The sequence below is a fragment of the Schistocerca serialis genome, unplaced genomic scaffold (assembly GCF_023864345.2).
Source record: "Schistocerca serialis cubense isolate TAMUIC-IGC-003099 unplaced genomic scaffold, iqSchSeri2.2 HiC_scaffold_711, whole genome shotgun sequence".
NCBI classification, from domain to species: domain Eukaryota; kingdom Metazoa; phylum Arthropoda; class Insecta; order Orthoptera; family Acrididae; genus Schistocerca; species Schistocerca serialis.
In genome coordinates, this window is record NW_026048312.1 from 228809 (window position 1) to 249335 (window position 20527).

The 20527-nt window shown below is 36.7% G+C and overlaps 1 protein-coding gene across 1 annotated transcript in view; it reads left to right on the plus strand.

The window, feature by feature from the left end:
- LOC126449172 (CLIP-associating protein 1-like) overlaps positions 1-19167 on the plus strand; it is a 246609-nt gene extending 227442 nt beyond the window's left edge. Inside the window, 4 exon segments of the mRNA XM_050091014.1 lie at positions 1470-1635; positions 4735-4912; positions 12056-12262; positions 18852-19167. Of these exon segments, the coding sequence (XP_049946971.1) occupies positions 1470-1635; positions 4735-4912; positions 12056-12262; positions 18852-19055 (755 nt within the window). The 3' untranslated portion in view covers positions 19056-19167.
- The last annotated feature ends 1360 nt before the right edge of the window (positions 19168-20527 follow it).

Here is a 20527-nt window from a genome sequence, read left to right on the forward strand (position 1 = left end):
CACGTTTGTTTTCACGTAGAGGAACCTAAGTTAACTTCCTTTCCCCAACATTCACATTAACCATATTTTATAATATCATTAGGAGAAAGGAGGATTGACTGATTGGTCTCAATTCCTCAGCCTTGGAACGTTCAGTGTTCCCTGGTTTGGAATGAAAACAACCTTTACTGTCCTCCAAGCATTAGGCTCCTGCTACCAGGCTGACTCTTAGTAGTCAGCACACGTGTCTGGTAAGCCCTCTCCTGTTTGTTGCAATAGAGCCAGAAAGATTCTGTCTCAGCTTGGTGACTTGAATGGTTGAAACATTCGGACCACCCATGTGATGTTTTTGAAATCAACACATTGTCTGACAGATTCTCAGTTCTCCTTTTGGTTACTTGTAAATCATTACCTTCCAGGAACTGAAACCTGGTCTGTGTTACCAGCTAGAGTGCATTGAGGGAAATGAGTTTTGGGAGCAAATCCAGGATCTTTTGTGCTACCCGCCATCCTCCTTCCTTAGAGTGTCTCCTGGGTTGGTTGGTATTCTTGTGGGGATTTTATGAAGTCTGGCTCTAGTAGCTGTACCTTTCACCTCACAGAATATCTCCGAGGGTGATAGTTCCCCTTGCTTAATGGCAGGATTGTATTTGGCAAGGGCATCCCAATATTTTGCCCATTGTATTTTCCTTCTCGCAAAGTTGAACGTTCTTCTTACCTGCTTCCATTGCAGTTCCAAATGATCATTCCATCCAGGTACGCTCCTGTTTGTGCACGTCTTGGTGACTGGACAATTTTCTAAGTATGAGGTCATAATACCAGACATCACTTCATCTGCCATTTCCTCAAGATCTACCGGATTTCTTATCGAAGTTTTGACTTCAGATAAGTTTTAGTTTAAGTCTCTCCTATGTCTGTTTTCCTATGATTCCTATAGGCCATAGTGTGTTTAACACCCATTTGAACCCCAAACTTATTATACATGTGATCAGATAAGGATGGTGCCCACATGGCGTCTGTCTTTAGACAGACCCAAAAGTATGTCAGTTACTTTTTCCCTTTTTCTACTCCTGAGACTAGATTCCTTATCCCTATTCAAGATCTCTGAATTGCTGTGCAGTAGGTGTTCACATATCTACTCGCCACACTAGGTTGTGAACATTGGCATCATAAACAGCCAACAGTTTATCATTCAGCTGCGAGCAGCTGCCTACCAGTCTCTTCACTTCCTGGGAAGGTTGGTGGTACCTATAGTCAGAAGGTCTGTTTGTTCCCAATTGTAGTTTACAGTCACAAATATTTCTCTTTGATTGCATCTAAAGCTAACAACCTGTTTATCCCACCATAGCACCTGGCCACTCATAAATGAATATATGTAAATAACATACTGAAATCTGTAACTTGCAAATTCAGTGTACAATCTTCCTACAGATAGTGTGTATTTATAAAATGCATTAATTATTTTATTTGTTTGTTTATTTTAATTGCAGCTCTAGTAGAAGAAAACTGTCAAATTGTGCAGAATGTGATTGACACTTTAAAAGTTGATGATGAAGGAAATGCAAAAGTATCTGAGCAAGACAGTAAGAAAGCACTTTCTCAGTTAAAACACCTAATAAAATCTGGAGCTGTTGGTATCATAGTCTATAATTTCAAGTAAGTTTCAGAAAATTTGTTCTGCAATTTCTGTTACATAGTTTCAGAAGATATTACAGTACCATCATTTTTTGTGTTGTCCAAATATAATTTTGTTATTTCTACATCATTCATGTGTAACTGAGTAGCTTGATTTTCTTTTAATTTATTTAACTGACCAGTATTGTATGTAATACAGGTAGTGGTTCCACATTTCCTGTTTAACTAAAACTGTCGTAGGTGGCACACTACGCCCAGATTGTATTATTCTGTATTATTTGTTGACTTGCCTTTATATTGTAAGGCACAGGTCTATAACCATAGAAAGTGATGTGTTGTAAAGCAGCTTGTGATACAGTCATGAAAAAGCCAAAGTAAAAATGAGCCTGGTCTCAAGACATTCAAATTTGTCTGTCTGTAACATAAAGTGGGAAAACTGGAATGAGAGAATGTGGTAAATGCTACAGAAGAAATACACACTTTTTAGAAGCCAAATGATAAAATGAGACTAAACAGTTAAAAAAAATCACTTAGCATCATAAGATAGTCAGCAAGAGAAAGTAGTGTAACTGAAAATGATATGAACAAACACAGAAAAGGGTGAGAGTATTTTAATAAGTGAATAAGATGACTTTTAGTGTGTTTGGTGCTCTTTAGTAAACTTGTGTGGAAGGCTGCTACAGGACTGCAGGATTTTATTTAAATGGCCCTAGCACAGAAATTGTTTGTTGAAAATTAATGAAAGATCTGGAAATTTTTAATAACACACCTTTATTACTTTGAAACATATATGATCACTTAAATAACCTGACATTTATGTCTCTGGCTTCTTTTATCTTTTCAGTAGCTTGATAAACAACAAATGTGTTATCTGCTGAAATATTAGCAACCTTTTAAATATATTAATATATGGGTACCATTTTACACTTTTTTTTCTTTCAGTGAGGATAGTTTTTAGTTCCTCATTTCTTTCAATTTGCTCACTTCCCAAAAAAGATCATAAAGGTGTGTCAACACTAAAATCTGTGTGCATAGCTGATGAAGTAGTGTTGCCTATTGTCAACGAGATAGCAGCTGGCGAATACATTATTGGATCACCAACAGTGTGGAGGCTCAAGTGCTATGAGTATGTGCTAATAGTTCTTTGCTTTTGGGGTTAATCTGTTACCATTCATTCTGTGCAGTTGTCAGGAACAGCAACTTCCATCTCCTCACAGCCTCTGAAATTCTCTCTGTATTTAATGTTTTTTAATATTCTATTATCCAAAACCTCTAGCTCCTCATATAAAGTCATTCAGATGGCAAAAAGACATTATGTGTTGACCATGATTATATAGTGCTTTATTTTGGTGTTTTAAGAGATGGACTTGTTATTGTAGTATTGTCTCCCCCCTCCCCTCCGCCCGAACCCATACACACTGTCAGTTTTCAAGATGCAATATTCAAATGTTGCTTTCTCTAACCCGTTCCCCTGCATAGTCCACCAGTGTACAACTTCTTGACTCTTTTGCATCATCCTGTTTGTGTTGTGAGGAGTTTTGGTCCATATCTGTCACCTTTTCTTCTGTTGGTCATGTCTGAATTCTGTAAATTATTAATTACATATAAAACAATCTGCAACAATTTGGGCAGTGATTTTAAATTTCCACCACTATACTATGGACACTAAGCAGCTGTCTTTCCAACATTACCTGCAGCTGTTGAGATAATGTTAGTGTTCTTTCATGGAGATAGTGAGCTTCATAATGGAAGTATTCATGTTGCCTCTTACATTTATTATTTAGATTTTGTTTTTCATCCAACTGCACACACAAAATTCTAATGAAAGCTATCAGTAGATCATGATGACAGTTGAAATCATTTAAAAATGTTGCATTTAGAAGAGGGGTTACTTCGGGGCTAGCTGAGTAGGTAGAGCGTGCAAGTTAGTACAATAGATACAGCACTGGGCTTGAATTCAGTAGGATTGGGGCTCAAATCCCTACCCAGCCTCTATGTTTTCCATGGTTTATGTAAATCACTTACGGCCACTGGTGGGATGCTTCCTTGGAAATGGACATGGGCCATTTTCTTTGTTATCCTTGTCTGATTCGAGTTTTGGCTCATTTCTAATTACCTTCTGATTGATGGGGTGTTCAACTCCAGTTGTCCTTCCTTCGATCCTTCCTGTATGATCAAGGTCACCATAATGCCAAAAGAGCAGATCAGCTTCTTCTGTTAAAAATGACTTCCTGCAATGCTAGAGAAAGCTCACATCCCCGAAAGGTTACAGACGTGACCCCCTGTAAGATGGTTTATTAATCCAGGAAATGAAATTGGCTGACTGATGGCCATGTGGAACATATATAATCAGAGAGTTGATGTTGAAAGTGACTCAAAAATTTTGTGTGTATTTTCTACTGATTGCCCATGTGAGTTGCAAATTTTATTGTTGGCATAGTGACTTAAAGTAACCCTTAAGTGATCAGAGTTAATTGAATTATTTGACAAAAACCTTTAGTCATTCACAATATCAGAGTAACATAACATCTCTTAATTAAACATGTTTTGATGATTATCATGTTGTGTGTGTGTGTGTGTGTGTGTGTGTGTGTGTGTGTGTGTGTGTGTGTGATAGATAGATAGGTAGATAGATAGAAGAGAGGAGGGGGAGGGAGTGGGAAGATATCAACATGAACAGATAGTTTTCGTGTGCTCATCGTATGTATTGGCCATATTCGTGGCATGAATATTTCACAGTTTTAATTGCTTGGAAACTATCAGATAGAAGTTCATTTTTCCCTTTATCACATGCTCATAGAGTGATTGCCATGTCAGTGCACATGTCATGATAGACTATAGCCATCACCTTTCTAATTCCATACTTGTTGCTAATAAATTGTAATTAACATCTTAAGCAGTGGCATTGTTGTTATCATCATAATTATTTTTGTTATTAATAATATTCCATGCATTTAATTCAGATGCACATAATGTAAAAACATGCTTTGACTGTGGGTGGCATTTTAAATACTGACAATGAACATTGTACTCATCTAGGGCAAAAGCTAAATTCCTAATATTACTGATACAGTGCACGTATGATTTTGACTTACGTATGCCATTACTTTATTTTTATAGGGTTCTATTAAGGGTTCTGGTATCACAGTTGGCACTACCTCACTCTCCAGTCAAGACGTACATTTTAAATGTGCTACACGATATGATCAAAGACCCAACTGTGAGACATTGTTTTAATATGTACGTAGAGTTAATCGTGCTGCGAACGCTAACAGCTTACAGTGACCCGTGTAAAGAGGTTTGTGTAATATTTATTTACTGGCATTTAAAATATGCACATTCTTTTGTACATGATTTATATTGTAGCTACTGTCTCTGTGGCATGCAATGAAATACTATACTTCAAGTATAAAATAAGGTAGTGATAAACAGGATTTCTTACAAACCAATTTTTGCTTTCATTGTTGTCTGATGTTTCATAATGAGATTAAGTATATTGTTCCTCTTTTAAAGAATATGAGAATCTCTGCAAAAAGTCTCTAGTTGAAATGGTTGTTTCCCATAATACAGTCACTTAAATGGTGGCTAATTCTTTCTTTATTAGATAATTCATAATAATGGAAACATTAAAACATGCTTTTTTAAATACCATTGAAGCTTCACAACTGCACTTGACACACATTTGTTTTCATTTTAAATAGTGTATATTTTTACACAGAGTTATACGCATAACACACTTTCTCAGGTATTTGTAAATTAACAAATTTGATGTGCATATCACTTTAAATTCCGATATCGCATGTGGTGTCTTCACGTGACAGCACAGGATGCACAAGTACTCCATTACAGCAGAACACGGCATGCAGTGTGACTGGTGGTAACATCTCTCATTACTGGACAGGTGCCTTACACAAGTCAGCAGTGGCCTATAGCATACCACACCGTGTGTATACAACCATATTTAATTTCTTGGACAAAGTGGCCACACTAAAAGAATTATGTTCACCTGGTGATGGCATATGACCACCAGGCCAGTCCAGTGTAATGGGGCATACTCATTCATCAGATGGATCCCAGCTTTGTAAACTTGATTAAAAATGCGTGCATAATTTTGCACGTTGTTGTTTGTGTAGACAGCGGGTATCACAATATCCCTAGAAACTCGTTGTGGTGGTGTACATGCTCTTAACGTGATATTGACCCAATTGACAAAGCTGGCAGTGTATTAATTATTTTCCTAAATACTGGCAATATTGTAACATTTCAGAGGGACTTACTAGATGAACAAATGGTGAGAATCCTTCTCTAGACTAAACTTCAACTCGTCTGTGAACAGCACCCATGTTTTTATGAGACTAATTCCTCTGATGAGCTGTAAAGCATAGATTGCAGCCTCTATAAACCAACAATACTCAGTCTGATGGGAAATGTGTGCTGTAGAGGCTACCATGTGGTTGCAATACTTTGCCATAAAATTGTTTGCCCTGCCATCTAATACTCATGGGGGACTGGAATGCAGTTATAAGGGAAGGAGTAGAAGAAAAGGTTACTGGAGAATAAGGGCTTTGGACAAGGAACGAGAGAGGAGAAAGACTAATTGAGTTCTGTAACAAGTTTCAGCTAGTAATAGCGAATACCTTGTTCAAGAATCAAAATAGGGGGAGGTTTTGGTATGAAAGCTTTCATGACCGGATGACATATCTTCTGGTAAACCTTCCGGGATGTAAGGTCATGGTCCATGAAACTCTTCAGCTCCTAACGTTTCGTCCAGAGCTGCGCTGGACATCTTCAGTGAGTCTTGCCGACTGACGGGTCGGACGTCTGAGAGCGACTTATGTATCGTAGAAGGTGGGCGTGACCAGAGTTACACGAGATATGCAGAGATAACCTTTGTCAGAGATAAAACTTAACTATAGATCGTAATCTCGTCACGAATAAAACTGTCTAGCAATTCTGTAGTGCTACTGTCCAAATATCACTAAGTTTCATGGTCTCTTCTTTCCGATTAAAATTATCCCTATGTTTATATATTTCAATTGCTTCTCTACAAAGCCGTGGGTAATAGTTGGTCGTCGTAGATAAAATTTTTGTTTCAGAAAACTTCACTTGATGATTTCCTGGCTGAAAAGCGTGTTCTGCTGCAGCCGATTTATCTGTTTTTCCTAATCGGCAAAGACTTCTGTGTTCTTTTAGCCGTGTATTTACGCTTCTTTTTGTTGTTCCAACATAAACTTTACCACAGGAACACGGAATTTTATATACACCACTGGCTGATAGAGGAGCGCGTTTATCTTTTACAGACCGAAGAACATGACAAATTTTCTTCATTGGTCTAAAAACAGGTCTAATATCATGTTTACTTAAAATCTTTCCAATCTGATCTGTTACTTTCTTTATAAAAGGGAGAGAGACTGTATTCTTCCATCGTTTTTCGGACTTGTCCTTAAGCTTATTGTTGTTTGGGTGCAGAATTCTGCTTACTTCTTTCTTTGAGTAGCCATTTTTCTCAAAAGCGTGCTTCAGATGTTTTAATTCGTCGTCTAGATACTCCGGCGTGCAAATCCGTCTGGCTCTGTCAACGAGACTTGTAATCACACCTCTTTTTTGTTTTGGATGGTGGTTAGAGTTTTTATGCAAGTATCTGTCTGTGTGCGTTATTTTTCTAGAAATCTGTTGTTTCAATCTTCCATCCGTCTGTCTCATAACTAAAACATCCAAAAACGGTATTTTGTTATCATTTTCTCTCTCCATGGTAAACTGGATTCTTGGATTTATATTATTAAGATAATCAAAAAATTCGCCTAAGGCTTCTCTACCATGTGGCCAGACCACAAATGTATCGTCTACATACCGATACCAGCGAGATGGTTTCTTATCTGCTTTTTCCAAGGCTGACTGTTCGAATTTCTCCATGTAGAAATTAGCTACTGCAGGACAATACAAAAAACTTAAGAAAGATCCTACAGCCAGCGTACTACGGAAAACAAATAATTTGATAAAATCGGCCACTTCTATTCAAAAAGAAGAAAAAAGAGCTTTATTGAAGACTGAAGCTGTGTGTCCTGGACTCAATGGCCTACCCAAGGTACATAAGAAGGACCTACCTCTGAGACCGATTGTTAGTACTATCAATTCTCCTACGTATGAAATAGCAAGATATCTAACAACTCGTTTACAACCCTATTTTGGAAAAACGGACTCATATATAAAGGACTCACGTCATTTTATTGAGCAAATTGAAGGTTTAATTCTGACTCCTGAAGATATTTTAGTAAGTTTCGATGTAGTATCTTTATTTACTATGATTCCAGTTAATGAAGTTATGGATTTTATAACGGATATTTTTCCAGAAGATCTGACTGCTCTTTTCAGACACTGTCTTACTTCCAGTCATTTCCAATGGAATAATGAGTTTTATGAACAACTTAATGGCGTAGCAATGGGTAACCCATTGGGTCCTGCAGTAGCTAATTTCTACATGGAGAAATTCGAACAGTCAGCCTTGGAAAAAGCAGATAAGAAACCATCTCGCTGGTATCGGTATGTAGACGATACATTTGTGGTCTGGCCACATGGTAGAGAAGCCTTAGGCGAATCTTTTGATTACCTTAATAATATAAATCCAAGAATCCAGTTTACCATGGAGAGAGAAAATGATAACAAAATACCGTTTTTGCATGGTTTAGTTATGAGACAGATGGATGGAAGATTGAAACAACAGATTTTTAGAAAAATAACGCACACAGACAGGTACTTGCATAAAAACTCTAACCACCATCCAAAACAAAAAAGAGGTGTGATTACAAGTCTCGTTGACAGAGCCAGACGGATTTGCACGCCGGAGTATCTAGACGACGAATTAAAACATCTGAAGCACGCTTTTGAGAAAAATGGCTACTCAAAGAAAGAAGTAAGCAGAATTCTGCACCCAAACAACAAAAAGCTTAAGGACAAGTCCGAAAAACGATGGAAGAATACAGTCTCTCTCCCTTTTATAAAGAAAGTAACGGATCAGATGGAAAGATTTTAAGTAAGCATGATATTAGACCTGTTTTTAGACCAACGAAGAAAATTTGTCATGTTCTTCGGTCTGTAAAAGATAAACGCGCTCCTCTATCAGCCAGTGGCGTATATAAAATTCCGTGTACATGTGGTAAAGTTTATGTTGGAACAACAAAAAGAAGCGTAAATACACGGTTAAAAGAACACAGAAGTCTTTGCCGATTAGGAAAAACAGATAAATCGGCTGTAGCAGAACACGCTTTTCAGCCAGGAAATCATCAAGTGAAGTTTTCCGAAACAAAAATTTTATCTACGACAACAAACTATTACCCACGGCTTTGTAGAGAAGCAATTGAAATATATAAACATAGGGATAATTTTAATCGGAAAGAAGAGACCATGAAACTTAGTGATATTTGGACAGTAGCACTACAGAATTGCTAGACAGTTTTATCCGTGACGAGATTACGATCTATAGTTAAGTTTTATCTCTGACAAAGGTTATCTCTGCATATCACGTGTAACTCTGGTCACGCCCACTTTCTACGATACATAAGTCGCTCTCAGACGTCCAGCCCGTCAGTCGGCAAGACTCACCGGAGGAGAAACACCCCTCTGAAGATGTCCAGCGCAGCTCTGGACGAAACGTTAGGAGCTGAAGAGTTTCATGGACCACGACCTTACATCCCGGAAGGTTTACCAGAAGATAGGAGGAGGTTTACTTGGAAAAGGCCAGGTGATACGGGAAGATTTCAGTTAGATTACATTGTGGTCAGACAGAGATTCCGAAACCAGATATTGGATTGTAAGGTGTACCCAGGAGCAGATATAGACTCAGATCACAATATAGTAGTGATGAAGAGTAGGCTGAAGTTTAAGACATTAGTCAGGAAGAATCAATACACAAAGAAGTGGGACACGGAAGTGTTAAGGAATGATGAGATACGTTTCGAAGTTCTCTAAGGCTATAGATACAGCAGTAAGGAATAGCTCAGTAGCAGTGCAGTTGAAGAGGAATGGACATCTCTAAAAAGGGCCATCACAGAAGTTGGGGAGGAAAACATAGGTACAAAGAAGGTAACTGTGAAGAAACCATGGGTAACAGAAGAAATACTTCAGTTGGTTGAGGAAAGGAGGAAGTACAAAAATGTTCTGGAAAACTCAGGAATACAGAAATAGGAAGTGCAGGGAAGCTGAGACGAAATGGCTGCTGGAAAAATGTGAAGACATCGAAAAAGGCACGATTGTCGGAAGGACAGACCCAGCATGCAGGAAAGTCAAAACAGCCTTCGGTGACATTAAAAGCAAGGGTGGTAACATTAAGAGTGCAACAGGACTTCCACTATTAAATACAGAGGAGAGAGTGGATAGGTGGAAAGAATACATTTGAAAACCTCTACGAGGGGGAAGATTTGTCTGACGTGATGGAAGAAGAAACAGGAGTCAATTTAGAAGAGAGAGGGGATCCAGTATTAGAATCAGAATTTAAAAGAGCTTCCAAGGATTTGAGGTCAAATAAGGCAGAAGGGATAGATAACATTCCGTCAGAATTTCTAAAATCATTGGAGGAAGTGGCAATAAAACAACTGCTCACGTTGGTGTGTAGAATGTATGAGTCGGGCGACATACGATCTGACTTTTGGAAAAGCGTCATCCACACATTTCCGAAGTCAGCAAGAGCTGACAAGTGCGAGAATTATCGCACAATTGGCTTAACAGCTCATGCATCCAGGTTGCTTACAAGAATAATATACATAAGAATTGGGAAGAAAATTGAGGATATGCTAGATAACGATCAGTTTGGCTTTAGGAAAAGTAAAGGCACAAGAGAGGCAATTCTGACTTGGCGGTTAATAACGGAAGCAAGATTAAAGAAAAATCAAGACACATTCATAGGATTTGTTGACCTGGAAAAAGCGTTCAACGATGTATAATGGTGCAAGATGTTCGAAATTCTGAAAACGTTGGGGTAAGCTATAGGGAGAGACGTGTCATATACAATATGTACAACAGCCAAGAGGGAATAATAAGAGTTTATGACCAAGAACAGAGTGCTCATATTAAAAAGGGTGTAAGAGAAGGATTAGATTTTCACCCCTACTGTTCAATCTGTACATCGAGAAAGCAATGACGGAAATAAAAGAAAGGTCCAGGAGTGGAATTAAAATCCAATGTGAAAGGATATCAGTGATGCAGTTCACTGACGACATTGCTATCCTGAGTGAAAGTGAAGAAGAATTACATGATCTGCTGAATGGAATGAACAGTCCAATGAGTACGTAGTATGGATTGAGAGTAAATTGAAGAAAGGCAAAGGTAATGAGAAGTAGCAGAAATGAGAACAGTGAGAAACTTAACATCGGGATTAATGGTCATGAAGTAGATGAAGTTAAGGAATTCTACTACCTAGGCAGTAAAATAACCAATGACAGATGGAGCAAGGAGGACATCAAAAACATATTAGCTATGGCAGAAAAGGCATTCTTGGCCAAGAGAAGTCTACTAATATCAAATATCAGCCTTAATTTGAGGAGGAAATTTCTAAGACTGTACGTCTGGAGTACAGCATTGTATGGTAGTGAAACATGGACTGTGGGGAAAAACGGGAACAGAAGAGAATCAAAGCATTTGAGATGTGGTGCTACAGACAAATGTTGAAAATTAGATGGACTGATAAGTTAAGGAATGAGGAGGTTTTGCGCAGAATTGGAGAGGAAAGCAATATGTGGAAAACACTTATAAAGAGAAGGGACACGATGATAGGACATCTGTTAAGACATGAGGGAATGACTTCCATGGTACTAGAGGGAGCTGTAGAGGGCAAAAACTGCAGAGGAAGACAGAGATTGGAATACATCCAGCAGATAATTGAGGAAGAAGGTTGCAAGTGCGACTCGGAGATGAAGAGGTTAGTTCAGGAGAGGAATTTATGCTGGGCTGCATCAAACCAGTCAGAAGACTGATAAAAATGCCATCCTGCTACCTTAGACCTCGAGTACTGTGTGGCAGGTCCACTATACCCAAGATCTGCATGCAAGGCCCGTTGTAGGACCAAAAAGTCTTACACTGGCATTCCATGTAGGTCTGGCCTTTCTATATTGTTCCACCACATTTTATCCTGTGCAATTTCACCATGAAACATTAGTTTTCACAGTTCTAATTGATTACTAAAAGTATAGGCATGAGAGTGTGCTAGAGCAAAAATGTGTAACTAATTTTGATAAAATCAACGTAATGCATCAATGTTTTTCTTTGGAATTAGCAGTATATTGCGGAGCTATAAATTTCAGCTTAGACTGGAAATACAGGGTGTGTCTTCTTTTTTATTATAAAACTATTTATTCTGCACGTTGCATACCATGCTCGGCAACTTCAGCTTATTTTATTTAGTAAATGTTCTCTTTAACAAGGAAAGGCATTTATGTGGAATATTTTTCAGGTGTCGAAAGCAGCTGAGCACTGCATTTCAGCTATTGGAAAATCACTGCCTCCTGAACAACTCATTAATGTAGTTTGTCCATTGATAAAAACAGGAGATCTTCCAATGAATTTGGGAGCTATAAAAATATTAACTCGTGTCATTGAACACACTACGCAAGATATTTTAGAACCACATCTGAAAGAAATAATGGAAAGTCTCGTCAAAGTGAGTGAATTATTTCAGTAATTAAGAACAAACTTAAACTATAATTACTATTTAACTTTTGTCATCTCTAACAGGTTTCATTGTCAGATAATAGTCTTTCGATATTTGGCTGTATGAGGTCTTTTCATGTGAGTTCAACAAAAGGGGGAAAAATAAATAAAGAAAAAAATACCCATCCAGCTCCGGTGCTCATGTGTCGCATGCCTAGCCCATGCAGCTGCCAATCATCCCCTCTGTATTCATATCCAGCACATCTACTGCCTTCCTCCAAGCAGCTCTATACACATGCCCAACCCCACCCACTTTCCACCTGTTTCTCCCGCTCTTTCATTTTATTTGAAATTTATTACATTTTTAATACCACGATAGTGCAGAATGATACTTCATAATATTTTGAAAATAAATTTAAGTTTTCTTTTTTCATTTACCATCCAGTTTATGGGAAATTTGCTGATTAAGTACTCTGAAGAACACATTGTATAACACACAAAGGTAATTGAAGGCTACCCAAAATAATCCTGAAAGCATTAGCATCTCAATTTAAAGTCATTTCACAGACATTTAGCGGCAAAGTAAAAAATTGAAGAAGAAAATCACTAGGGTGTTTTGTCTTGTGTGCTATGTTAAAAATTTTAGGTCAATTTTTATGAGTTTGTCTTACAGTATCTGTTGTTTCAAACGTATGTACAAATAATTATTAAGAAATATATGTGTTCAGTGTTACTGTTCTTAATAGTGAATAATATTTTGTTTAAAAACAAAGGGAGGAGTGGTAACTTAAGTCATATAGTGGTAGGGTTCTATCTTTTGTTATTATGTCACTTAATGAAGGCAGTAAAAAGGGATATACAGAAGTTAAAACTTTGAAAATTATGGGAAAATGTAAGAAAGAAAATAAGAATTGCATTAGATGCTGAAGTGCCAGAAAATTCTTTTCATATGGACTTGCTGCTTGATATGCAGGAACAGTTTTCACCAAGTTAAAAACTGCAATAACTGGCTGCATCAGCATCTACCTTGGTAAAACATTTGAAATACTCTTGCAGCTCCCGACTATTAGCTGTACCAAAAACTGAATATTTTAAAGAATAAGGTTTCTGAACAGAAACTAGCCTGAAAAGAGATGTGAAGCTTAAACCTTAGATAATTGATTTAGTAAATAGATTTTATGAACAGGGAAACCGCTGGTTTTTGTAAAAGTTGTGTGAAATGCATTCCAATTTTAAAAGTGAATATCCTGGAGGGGGGGGGGGGGGGGGGGCAGTTTATTTTATTCTGGTCAATCTGCCCCAAAGCTTGTATTTCAGCCAGTGCTAAAGGTACCACCACTCAGTATGTTTCTGCACCATTCATTAGAACATGCATTGAATTTAATCAGTGGGTTTCAACAGAAACAAGACAGATGATGACACATTCTGCAGACATAACAGATTTTATAATGAACCTTTCATGTAAATTGGAAAAACTTGTTCCACGCTCTTATTTTGCAAAGTTTCAGTCAAAATATAACAACATGCTTAGGGTCAATTGCATAAAGCAGTCCGTCTTAGATTAGCACAAAAAATGAACTCAGATCAAGCTGGAGTAAGAAATCAGCATTTTTATAAACGTTCATCTCAAATTATATCACCCTGAACTGATATCATCCATGATTAACACACTTTTGTGGATCAAATCAATTTCAACTACAGCTGTAAGTTTCCCTTGTGACGGTACACACAACAACAGGTTCTGTTGTGCTAATACAAGTTGAAAAAATAATAAAGAAATTGTTGTTAACACAAGATGTGTCAAGTAAATATGTGAATATGACTCCCTCACTGCTGAAGTTCAAATAATATTTTCTATCTGTGAGGCTGTGTTAAGTAAGTTACCTATGATTTATGTAATGGATGCAGATAATAAGTGATCTCATAATAACTCTTGGAGATAACTCATAATTAATGTGTTAATTTAAAGGCATTTCATAGACACTTAAGTGGCGGAGTAAAAAATGGAATTTAGAACTATTTGCAGACACCAGACAGTAATGACTGAACATTTACTACAAAAATGCTGTCTAGACATGAATAGCAGTAACTAAACAAGTGAAATTAAATTTTAACTGCTGAACAGATGCTTAAACTGCTGGCAACTGCACGTACATTGATGAACAGAAAAAGTAAACATATGTAAGTCAATTCATATTGATAACAGCTCTACTTAAACAGACAGTGCAAGTGTACAGTTCTGCCACTGTCTGCACGAATAGTTTCTTTAGTATTGAATAAAAATAACTTTAAAGCTTGTGAACTATTGGAGCTTTCATTCACACAGAAAAGCATCTAAATCCATTGCCAACAGTCTGCATTATGTATGTTTTTATCATGTTTAGCAAACTCCTGAAAACCTAATGCAAAGCAACAGTTGTTTACAGTTTGTCTCTGCAGTCAAATCAGCTGTGCCCTCTAACAGCCAAACCTGAGTGGCTTTAAATTATCAGCTGTCGAGTAGTGTATTATGTGCAATAATGGTTAAAAAATAATTATGACAGCTCTGTGTTTTGAAGCCACACCACCTAGCATTCTAGGCAGATGTGGTGGACAATGTTCTATGTAGAAGAACATTAGGCACTGAGAATTATGTTGTTTCTTTTCTTTTACTTGGGGGATGTCTTGACTATTTTAATCTTTTCGTGCTATGGGGAAGTTTGTTATGCTTATTTTCCACTGTCTTTACAACACAAACCTTTCAACAATAAATACTTTGTGTATGTGATGTACAATTTATTCCTGCAGTCAAAGCACGATAATCATGATAATAGATGATTTAGCAGTGTTGCCAAGCATGTCTCAGGGTAATTCAGATCAACACAGAACCTCATTAAGTTGATACAAGTTCAGTGTAATAAGGCACAGCGAAATTGTGAAATGGGTTCATTTTCTGAATTACGATCAAAATTGACCTCCAATCAATGATTTTTATACAGTCAACCCTTAAATGGTCATCTGATGTACACGTTGCCACAGTATCAGTGGACTTTCGTGAAAATTACTGCTTTACTACCCAGGAAGAAACCCAAGGTTACAGTTGGACATTTGACTCTTGCACTATACACCTATTGCAGTTAACCTCAGAAATACTGAGGATGAAAGATCATTTAAATGTCAGACCAGATGACACGCAACATGATACTTGTATGTTCTACAGAATTCAAAAACTATGCCAGATTTTATCAAAGAAATGTATTCATAAGCACAAGCTGTCATTATTTTAGTGATAATGTGCAAGCCAATACAAAAATGAATATAATTTGATCAACCTATCTCTCCCATCAAAATAGTTTTGAGATCAGTAATGGCTGAACAGTTATTCTTTGCAACACATGAAAAAAGTGGTTGTTAGGGTGTAGAGAGGACAATTAAAATGTTATCTCAAAAGGAATGTATACAAAGACCTATGTGAATCAGGCCAGTTTCAGTTTTGTAATATTACAATCACCAAAGCTATTGTACCATGGAATAGTCTGTATATCAGTCACCTTCAGAAGTTAAAATACTTTCAGGAACCAGAAGTATCCATAACTTTAAGCCACTGGATTTATTAGGAAAATTGGAAGCAAGTAGGATCTGTAATGATGTGAAACCCCTGTGGAAATATAATTTAAAGAATAAATTGAAATCCCTTTTGTGAGAAGAAAATTTGATCCTATCTTGTAATGTAGCTTGCAAATATTACAATTTGTGGTGTGTGGGATTATCACTGAAATAAATAAAATAGAAAAGATGTTACTGTTCAATTCACGAACCCTTCAGAATCATCACTAACATTCCATTGGCTCAGAGTCCATCCTCTATTCAAATAAAAATGTTGCTGTTTTAAATTGTATTATTTTTACACAGTGTGGTTAAAAACTGAATAAATCAGGAAGTTTTTTTATTTTTTATTTTCAACTTAATTTTTTAAAACTGCTCTGGGTTGAGCCAGTTTGTTTTATAGCTTTGATTAATTAAGATTTCTCACTTGCACAGTTATGGACTACACTTGTTGCCATTGTTTCCTTGGTGCTGAAATATTATTTATTAAAAAACATAACACTGAAAAGATTTTTAAAAAATACAAATGTTTGCGCAGAAACAAATTTTGTAGAAAAATACCATGTAGAAACAGAGACCCCTATTTATTTTTATTTTATTTATTTCTTTTATGTAATATAATGCTGAAAACCAAAATGTAAATGTAGATGTTATGCTGCCTTGGTGAATTTGCTAAAAGGTATTACGTAACTACCACTACGTTACATACAAATACAATGTTAAATGAAAAATATAATTTAGATTCATAATTTTAGCAAGCATCATTTTGCACCATTGTGGTGTTAAAATAGTAAAAACTGGCAAACTTTGAAATGCTACAGTATGAAAACAGAAACAGATTTGGTGCATCCCCCCCCCCCCCCCCTCTCTTTTTCCTTCGTTGTGTACATGGTGAGTCAGGAGGAAAGGTATACACATTGAGGAGTGATTGTATTAGTGGTTGTGAACAACAACAAAAAAAAAACTTCATATAGACACATTCCCTATATTTAACACTACTGTTGTCTATTTCTCTTGAATAACTCGAAACCTGCTCCTTCCCATGTAAACATTTTTCAGTGCAAAATTAAACTATATTACATTTCCTTCAAAAAAGGTACTATTTATTTTCTCTCTAGGGCTAATAGTCTGTGCTCGCGAAGAGAACATGAGAATATTGAAAATCTCACGCAATGTGTACGCATCATAGCTTAGGTAGCTTTTGTATGACAATTTGAGGTAGTTTCCTGCCTTAATAGACCACAAGTGCCCCTGTCAAGTTGCTCGTCACAACTTCCTGTACACTGCTGTGTTATGTTGTCAGCAATGACAATGTTTGAATAATACGAAAAAACAAATAACAGTGTATATTGAATGTGATCTATGTCGGAAACCATTCAGAATATGGCGTATGTCCATATTAAGTTTCTTGTTCAGAATCACCTATTATCACCCCTAAAAGTATGTACCCTCTCTCCTGACTCACCCTATATACAGAAACACAAATGGCCGAATGCTGTTTATCTCAAGCACTTAATCCGTTGGGGTGATAGATGGCACCTTTGTTGTTGTGATATTGTAATTCCATATTACAACAATAAGAAGCATGATTGTGTGGACAGTTGTTGAATATCATTGGCAGTAACATGGTGGTGGAAAGTCTTGAAACTTAGTTTGTTAAGATTTTGCTAATGACATGTATTGCATTATGGGGCCCCCTTGATGCACTCTTGTATCTTCTACTTGTCTCTGCTGAAATTGTGTGTTCTTCAAAGTGTAAAGCCTTACAAGACATTTGAACTGATGTTCTGCACTACTGTCCAAACCTATCGCCTTTGCATGGTTTTTGACATTATGTTGTATGAAAGACAGAATTTTCTGGTTTCCATATTATTTCAAACCTGGCATTTCTTTGTTCTATTTGTAAAACTTTTCCAATGTTATTCTGAAGTTATAATAAGCTTCTAGTAGAAGAACTGATTATTTTTTAACTCTGTGTTGTCCAATACAGAATTAAACAAAGTTTGTGTGATGTCTGTATGTAATAATTGTGGTATCACTTTTGAACATCTGCAATCCTTGTTGTTGCTGCCATGAATATGATATATAATATATTGTGAATGTAAGTAGTGAATTATATATAAAAAAACAAAGATTAGGTGACTTACCGAACAAAAGCGCTGGCAGGTCGATAGACACACAAACAAACACAAACACACACACAAAATTCAAGCTTTCGCAACAAACTGTTGCCTCATCAGGAAAGAGGGAAGGAGAGGGGAAGACGAAAGGAAGTGGGTTTTAAGGGAGAGGGTAAGGAGTCATTCCAATCCCGGGAGCGGAAAGACTTACCTTAGGGGGAAAAAAGGACAGGTATACACTCGCATACACGCACATATCCATCCACACATACAGACACAAGCAGACATATTTTGGGTGACATGGTATTAGAAGGTAGTGAATTAGAAATATTGTGATACATTGTGTACATTTTTGTTATATGATGTGAACTGCTATGTGATAGATGTCAGTTGTAACACAAACATTCAACTATTAGGAAAATCATTAATGAGAAATTGGTATTTGTAAATAACTCTGCATCACAGGGACATAATCTTTTTTGCATTCATAAGTAAATGTCATATAATCGATCAACAGACCAGCAGGAATACAGGAAATGGGGGTTTGAAAAGTATCATTTACAACAGAGTGTATTCAGAGTTATGTTAAAAATGAAAATGAAATTAAAGACTTGCCTAGTTAACATCACCCAACTTAAATATTATTCAGTTATATCATTAATTTGGGAGACTCACACATGTAACAAGCAAAAAAGTGCTATGGTGTGAAAGAAAGAGTACAGCCTGAAATAAAAACAAAATATCACCCCATACCATAAAAACAAAACATATAATATTTTGATCATTTCCGGATATTTACATTATTTTAGATAAATTTTAAGTGTTAACATTTCTAGGACTAATTAGCTACTTTATCTCATTTTTATTTCAATAAATAATTTGTTTTGTTTACAGGCATATGATAACGAAGAAAGTTCTGTGAGGAAATCTGCTGTATTTTGTATGGTTGAATTACACGGTATTGTTGGAGAGGCAGTTTTGCAACCGCATTTAGCTAGCTTAAACAATAGTAAGCTGAAACTTCTTCACCTGTATATCAAACGATCGCACCATGGTGGTTCGAGTGGCATCACTTCACCAAAAACCACAACGTCGTGAAACTTTTAATACTCGTTAATTTTGGCTTTAATGTATTCTATCATTCCAGTGCTTGTCAATTTTTTTAACGAAACAGAGTTTTCCAGTTATTAAAGCCCAAAAATAAACAGTATATTGCATGTATTTATTTTTCACCCATTAATTCCCATATATATTTCATTGCGTTGTTTTATAGCTACAGAAATTATTGTAGCACATATTTAGTTCAGTGTAATACATGTGTGTGAATGAACAGTGAACAGGAAGTAAGTAACATTTTCTGCCAACTGCCAATACTGGTAACAGGTGCAGATACCAGCAGTTAAATGTTTTATGTTAGTGGCTTTTCAACTAATTTGACAACCGGTGACAATATGAAACACAGTCAGTGAAATGACACACAATAATTGGAACCAATTCTGTTACATTCTGTATTGCTACGAAATATACAGGGTAATTATAATTAAAGTTAAACTTTCAAACCACTGTAGAAATAATACCACTGGTCATAATGACGTCAAATTGCAACGGAATATTATCGGAGAAGGGGGAAAACGTATGGCAGAAGAAAAATAAATACTTACAAAATGTCACAATAGATGGCGCTGTAAGCATTATAATTTAATAGTGGTCAATTACAAATGACAAATGAATCTCACAACCATTCCTAAGGTGTAAATTTGATGTTAAACAAACTGTACTACTCAGTGTGCATGGATGTATATATGTGATACTGTTAATTATGTAAGCTCATCCACCACGGCAAGGTCATATCACATCAGATGGGAAAAATCGGTTTTTAATTGTGCTGAGCCCAAAAACCGCATAAAAAGCATCACTCACATCAGTTTTTAATTGTCCTGAGGCTAAAATCCGCATGAAAAATCATCAATCAAAATCAAATCGGATTATTAATTTCCATTTGACTGGTGCAAAACATGTTCTATGCTGTCCACCGTTTTCTGCAACAAGTTGAAATTGAGAAACAGCATGTTCCACAACTGATCAAAATGTTTCTGGGGTCATATTCAGAATGTGTTGTGCCTTTAATGCAGCTATATTTGCAATCAGCACACTGAATGTAACATCTTTCATAGCCCCACAGCCAAAAGTCACTTGGATTAAGATCAGGTGATCGGGACAGCCAGGCTGTAGGGAAATGGTGGCTGATAATTCTAGCATTTCCAAAATGGTGCTTCAGCAGCTGATTAACTGGATTTTCAATGTGTTTAGATGTGCCATCTTGCATAAAAATGGTCCCATCCAAGTTGTTGCCAAGCTGGAATGACGTATTTGCGCAAAAGACACTCATAGTGCTTACCAGTGACGGTACAGGTGTACAAGTAACAGGACCGGAAGCACCTGTCTCTTCGAAAAAATATGGCCCTATGATAAATGATGCCGTAAACCTGCACCACATAGTGACCTTTTCAGGATGAAGTGGTACTGATTGATTTGCGTGTGGATTTTCCATTGCTCATATTCGATAATTC